General features: G+C 43.4%; 1 protein-coding gene across 1 annotated transcript; it reads left to right on the top strand.

The window, feature by feature from the left end:
- The first annotated feature begins 334 nt into the window (after nt 1-334).
- On the top strand, nt 335-6,498 carry LOC128690885 (uncharacterized). Its single transcript, XM_053779639.2, has 2 exons — nt 335-397; nt 2,288-6,498. Exon 2 carries the CDS (start codon nt 2,317-2,319, stop codon nt 4,687-4,689), a length of 2,373 nt encoding a protein of 790 aa, XP_053635614.2. The 5' UTR covers nt 335-397; nt 2,288-2,316; the 3' UTR covers nt 4,690-6,498.
- Nucleotides 6,499-7,029: the final 531 nt, after the last annotated feature.

The following is a 7,029-nucleotide window of genomic DNA, read 5'->3' as shown; positions in this document are numbered from 1 at the left end:
GCAAAATAGGTTAATCTTGTCCCCCAGGTTGCGACCCACACCATTCGGCTAAGGTCCAGGTACCTACTTGCTAGGTGAACAGGGACAGCAGGTGTAAGGAAACATACCCAGTGTTTGCACCCGTACCGGGGATCGAACCACGGATACTCAATGTGTGAGCTGAGTGCGCTACCAACCGACCTACGGGATACTTAAATACGTCCTGACTAGGGCTACAACCAAACAAAAAAAAATGCTGAAATATTCTTACAGGAAATGAATGATGATACGATGACTTTTGTTCTGACAATATCTCGCTAGTTCATGTCAAGAGAGTAAACATCCTGAGCCCGGATAACCACCCTGGTTTGACTAGTCTGAGCTTGGCCAGTGTCATCACTAGCCGTCACTAGCAAGGGTGAGTGTTACTGCTAGTATTGTGTTTATCCAAAGAACCTTACGAATTTCCCTAACGCCTGTTCTTGCTAGAGGGATTACATGAAGCTAGTGTTCTTTACCAGCTACCTGGTAAAGAACACTAGCTTGTGATTTTGATTGTTGCCGTTTTGTGTTGTTGTGGCTGTTGTGATTTTGATTGTTGCCGTTTTGTGTTGTTGTGGCTGTTGTGATTTTGATTGTTGCCGTTTTGTGTTGTTGTGGTTGTTGATGTTGTGATTTTAACTGTTGTCGTTGCGTAAGTGTTGTTGTGGTTGTTGTGATTTTGATTGTTGCCGTTGTGTGTAGTTGTGGCTGTTGTGATTTTGATTGTTGCCGTTTTGTGTTGTTGTGCTTTTGATTGTCGCCGTTTTGTGTTGTTGTGGTTGTTGATGTTGTGATTTTAACTGTTGTCGTTGCTTAAGTGTTGTTGTGGTTGTTATAATTTTGACGGCTACTGTTGTGTAAGTGTTGTTATGATTTTGATTGTTGTCGTTGCGTAAGTACTGTTGTGATTGTTATTGTGATTTTAGTGGTTGAATTTATAAAATAAATCGTAAAAAAAGATGCAAACAGTGGGGATAAATGCGGTGGCCATTTTGGTACATGTGGAGGAGAGTGTGAGAGATTTCGTGGTGGATGTGAGGGGTGATGGATGTAGTGGTGGTGGATGGTATATCGATGGATGTGGTAGTGGTCATATATGGAGGGGGGGGAAGGGTTGATAGAAATAATAGTGGATGTGGGAATGGTAGATGTGGTGGTTGATGCAGTGGAATATTGATTTGCAAGGTGGTGATAGTAGTGGAGATGATGATGAGAGAAGTGACTATGGTGGGAAGTGGATAAAAGAAAGGAAAATAGAAGAAAAACAAAGATTGTACCTTATATATATATATATATATATATATATATATATATATATATATATATATATATATATATATATATATATATATATATATTATACGTATATATATAAAACAACACTGCGACTAGCCAAGGAGTCGAACCTATGCTGCTTTGGCCCGTCTCATGGTGAGCGAAAGACAGATGACGCTCTAGTCCACGGAACCACACAATTCTCAAGAATAACGCATATAGCCAAGCTAGATATTGTACCCGTCATCCGAGAACATACGGTGGTGTGGATACCTCTGAGCTAATTTCATTCTACTCCCTGTTTGGTGTACTAGCCCAAAAAGCAATATTTTATATTATTGTACCCGACTAGACCGTCATCTGTCTTTCGCTCACCATGAGACGGGCCAAAGCAGCATGGGTTCGACTCCTTGGCTAGTCACAGTGTTGTTATTGATCAATACCACTGGTTCGTGATATTGATCATTGTGGTATTAAATTATTGTAAACTTATCTACAATATATTTAGTTGAATTAGGCTAAATTAAATTGCGCTTGTTATAATAAGGTTAGGTAAGTTTTCTAATGTTCTTTTAGTACAAAATTATTAATTTTTACATTAACGTGAATGAAAAAATATATCTTTAAAGGTATTTAATTTTAAATGAGTTCTTACTAATTGGCTAATTTTACCTATTCGGCACGAGGAAAGATTCTTTTCCACTTCCCCATGGAGATGAAGGGAGATAAAAGAGCAAGAACTATTTCTAAAAAATAGGTGAAAATTGAGATTGGTGTGTATACCTATGCATGTATATGTATATGTAATTTGTCTAAGTGTAAGTAGTAGTAGTATATTGTAATATTTTGCTTCCTGATTTCTTTATCCATTCAGAGTAAATAAATAAATACTAGTTATTGTTTATCATATTTCTCGGAAAATTATGGAAAAAACTATGAAGCTTAAATTCTTTTTATCATATATTTAAAGATGTTGTTTACGTGTCTGCAGGACCCAGGTCACAGCAGGGATTCTTAAGGATGGGGAGACCACGCATGCGACGGAGGCCGCTGACTGTACTCATGATCGGGTTAACCCTCGTAGTAGTGGCTGGGATGTTTCTTCACTTCAAGTTCTTAAACCGTGTGACCCCTGGGTATTCTGAGAGACAGTACGAAGCTTCGTTTTCTGACCTTCACTCTCCTGAGAAATCTTCCAAGCCTACTGACATTTTTCTAGATACTTCTGTATCACCTCCCAGTTCCACGAGCACACAGAGGAGCGATCAGTCGATCTCGGTTTGTGGACACCCAATGCTCTATTATGAATTTGATTCGGATCCTGTAAAAATCGTAACCAGTGAGCCACAGGCTTCTGTAACTTTAAGAGAGACCAATGTAGAAGGCAGTAAACAACCAGAGAATGCTGAAAGGTTGATTAAAAAAAAGCGATCTATTCCGCTTCATCTGCGGGAGATCAACGCCACTGATCAAGATTCATCTTGGAGTCCTGAGACTTCAACTGTTTCCATAAATGGCGAGGAGGCTTCACATCTCAGTTCCTCTAACACCTCAAATCTCGGCCTGACATCCACCACAGAAATAAGTTATACGGACAATTTTTATAATATATATTTACATTATAGTGACTACCCTCTATACAAGAAAATATCTTATACAAGGGTTCTTTTTTTTTGCGAATACATTTTCTCAGCCGTCTATGGAGAGTACAGCAACTTCACAGATACTGTCATCTCCTACGATAACTCTTCCTTAACAATAATTACTGATCAGCATTTTATGGACCTCTGTTTGCCCCTTTATATTGCACATTATGAATCTTATTGCATAGAAAAAAAGTTGATAACAGTATGTTCTCCTGAAGAAATTGCCTTCTTGCACAATCATGGTTGCCAAAGACCGTCCAGTGAGGACGTATCTTTTGAAAAGCTTTTGGCCTCGACGCTGCTGGAAGAGGACGAAGTGTGTTTCCAGGGTGTGTGTAGAGGAAGTGTTCGTGTTGTGGAACGAGTAGCCGGTGACGCCCTCGTTCTACTGATTAGTCCAGATGTATTTCACAGTTATAACGGGTCTTGCTACAAGTACGTCAGGAAACTCTATGATCTAGAGGATATTGAGAGTGAAGGTTTGTACCTGACGAGGAATCGGCACTGGCCAACTTGCTTCCCGTGGTATGACGTTTTGTGGAAAGTAGAGCCTGAGACACTAGGTATGGTGCGTACCTGGAGCTACCTGCCGCTACGGTGTCGAGTGACTGAAGGGGTCCTGGTAGCTCTGGTGATGATGATTGTTGTCAGCGGCCTGACGGGAAACGTACTGGTAGTGGCTGTAATGATCAGAGGACACCACTTAGGTGAGCCTTCAAATATTCTCCGCACCTCCCTCGCCATAGCTGATCTTTTTGTCTGTTTGTTCGTTTTGTTGCCCAGTCTGGACGCCCACCTGTCTTTCATGGACGACAGGAATGTCGAATCTCCGTGGTGGAAGCATGCCGTTGTGAGTGACGAAGTGGCATCCCAGCAGGAGGCTTCGGGAGCAGGTGTAGTGATTGACGGCGGCTTCTGGTTATTTTCTGCTCTAGTACTGAGTTCCTGCTCCTGTATTTCACTTCTAAATTTATTTGCCTTGAGCTTGGAGAGATTTAGCTTAAAAAGCAAAGTCATTCAGTATAAAGTTGTGTTCACGCGGCAGAGAGCGAGAGTCTTCGTGGCAATGACTTGGATGTTAAGTGTTCTCGGGTCTCTGGCCCTTACTTACAGTGAGGATGGCACTCGGGCTCTCTGGTACCCCTTCTACAAACTGCCTCTCGGCGTGTCACCCAGAGGGGTGGAAACCGTTCTCCCAGCTTTTGTAGTGTCCATCCTGGGTCTTGTGTGTCTGCTGACGGTGGTTCTCTCGGTGCTGGCTCTACACAACTACAAGAAGGAAATGGCGAGACGAACTGGTAACCTTCGGGAGTTCGGGGAAACCGACGTTGACCAGAGTACCGAGAGCTCGATACAAATCATCACTATCATGATACTGATGACAATATCGTTACTCTTTTCGGCTTCCCTGGCTGCTGTCGCTTTATTGTTGCATATCGCGGCCGTCAGCGTCGCTCACATGGAGCTGGTAGGATATTTGTGTTGGTGGGGGTTCCTGGCAGCCTTCTCCTGGAACCCCTGGCTCTACAACATGCCCAGTCAGTCCTTCAGGAAGGAAGCAACAGCCCTTATCAAGGTCCTGCTGCCAAAGAGACTGACAGAGCAGTCCTGGGGGCAGCTGTTCAGACGTAGTCGGACGAAGACAACAGAGTCGTCAACAGACTTAGAGCTCAACATCTCGAGCTTCACAAAGCCAAAGAGGAAAGAAATGGGCATTCCTGGTATCAGAAGAATGCCGTATATGTAGATTTCTTTACAGATGTTATCGCTGGTTACTTACCAAGAATGTTGCAGTGGTGTGACACTTCCAAGAGGCGTGGCAAGGGAATGACACTTATCAGAGATGCGGAAGTATATGTACTCACCTAATTGTGGTTGCAGGGGTCGAGACTCAGCTCCTGGCCTCGCCTCTTCACCGACCGCTACTAGGTCCTCTCTCCCCCTGCTCCATGAGCTTTATCATACCTCGTCTTAAAACTATATATAGTTCCTGCCTCCACTACATCGCTTGCCAGACTATTCCACTTCCTAACTACTCTATGACTGAAGAAGGCATCGCCCAGCGATTTGGCAGTGTGAGATACTTCCTGGAGATACAGCACTGTAAGATACTTCGCGGAGATGCTACAGTGTGTGTGTGACACTTTCCAGATATGTGGCAATCCGGGACACTTCCCGGATCACTTCCCATGACCGGTGCTAACAAACGCACGCCTTTCTTCTCCTTGGTATTGCTATGCAATGCACTGAATCACCATGATTTATACAGTTCACCTACGTATACAGGAAGTCCTCACTTAACGTCGTTTCATTATAAGGTTGATGAGAAAAAGAAATCAATTCCCGGCCCAGGAATGGAAAATATGGAAAGACTTAAATACTTGGGATGGAGGACACGCATCGGCTTAACTCTCCATGTTCACTAATGGCCATACAAATGAAAGCTTTCAGTTTATTTGAAGATCTAAAGGAAAATCAGTGTTCTAGTGCTGAAAGTGAGACTTTCGTGGGAAGTCGTGGTTGATTTCAACGTTTTAAGAAACGTTTAAAATTACATGACATGCATAAAATAGGCGAGTCTGCAAGTGCCGACAAATAAGCCGCAGCTGCTACCCAGCTTTACTATTATGTCAACTTCCTCTCTCATGGCTGTTTATATTCCGGTTTTATGATATGTAACGTGTTTCTTATATAATTCTGGACAACATTTGATACCTAAATTAATCAAAATATTAGTAATAGAGTAAATATCCGATATAATAGCGTCTCAGAGCGACATACTCCATAGTCTGTCAACTTTTCCCAAAGTTGACAGACCCATAAATATAACTAGATAAAATGAAGTGTATTAAATACTTCACAAAGAGTTCTTCCAGTATTGTCAATGAACTTATTATGTCCTGCGGAATCCAAATATACTACTGTTTACTAATTTTGTGGGATAATTGTCACTCAATAATGGTCTGAGACTGATAATGGTCTGAGACTGATAATGGTCGAGGACTTAACTTAACAATGGTCCAGGAGGAACCGTAACGTCGTCTGATGTTTCATCTCTGAAGAGTGAAATATTTGTAAATTAAATTACTTTTAGCACGTTTTCAATTGCACATTCACAAGTGTCATGGATGCTGTGTTGTGTCTGTGTCATGGGTGCTGTGTTGTGTGTGTGTCATGGGTGCTGTGTTGTGTGTGTCTGTGTCACGGGTGCTGTGTTGTGTCTGTGTCATGGGTGCTGTGTTGTGTGTGTCTGTGTCATGGGTGCTGTGTTGTGTGTGTCTGTGTCATGGGTGCTGTGTTGTGTGTGTGTCATGGGTGCTGTGTTGTGTGTGTGTCATGGGTGCTGTGTTGTGTGTGTGTGTCTCATGGGTGCTGTGTTGTGTGTGTCTGTGTCATGGGTGCTGTGTTGTGTGTGTGTCATGGGTGCTGTGTTGTGTGTGTGTCATGGGTGCTGTGTTGTGTGTGTGTCATGGGTGCTGTGTTGTGTGTGTGTGTGTCATGGGTGCTGTGTTGTGTGTGTCTGTGTCATGGGTGCTGTGTTGTGTGTGTGTCATGGGTGCTGTGTTGTGTGTGTCTGTGTCATGGGTGCTGTGTTGTGTGTGTCTGTGTCATGGGTGCTGTGTTGTGTGTGTCTGTGTCATGGGTGCTGTGTTGTGTGTGTCTGTGTCATGGGTGCTGTGTTGTGTGTGTCTGTGTCATGGGTGCTGTGTTGTGTGTGTCTGTGTCATGGGTGCTGTGTTGTGTGTGTCTGTGTCATGGGTGCTGTGTTGTGTGTGTCTGTGTCATGGGTGCTGTGTTGTGTGAGTCTGTGTCATGGATGCTGTGTTGTGTCTGTGTCATGGGTGCTGTGTTGTGCGTGTCTGTGTCATGGGTGCTGTGTTGTGTGTGTCTGTGTCATGGGTGCTGTGTTGTGTGTCTGTGTCATGGGTGCTGTGTTGTGTCTGTGTCATGGGTGCTGTGTTGTGTGTGTCTGTCATGGGTGATGTGTTGTGTGTGTCTGTGTCATGGGTGCTGTGTTGTGTCTGTGTCATGGGTGCTGTGTTGTGTGTGTCTGTGTCATGGGTGCTGTGTTGTGTGTGTCTGTGTC

The sequence above is a fragment of the Cherax quadricarinatus genome, chromosome 24 (genome assembly GCF_038502225.1).
Source record: "Cherax quadricarinatus isolate ZL_2023a chromosome 24, ASM3850222v1, whole genome shotgun sequence".
In the NCBI taxonomy this organism is placed as follows: domain Eukaryota; kingdom Metazoa; phylum Arthropoda; class Malacostraca; order Decapoda; family Parastacidae; genus Cherax; species Cherax quadricarinatus.
The sequence above is the reverse complement of the archived record's forward strand: the minus strand, read 5'-3'. Positions and strand labels throughout refer to the sequence as shown.

Coding starts and splice junctions, on each gene's coding strand:
- LOC128690885 (XM_053779639.2), top strand. CDS start 2,317: ATGGGGAGACCACGCATGCGACGGAGGCCGCTGACTGTACTCATGATC.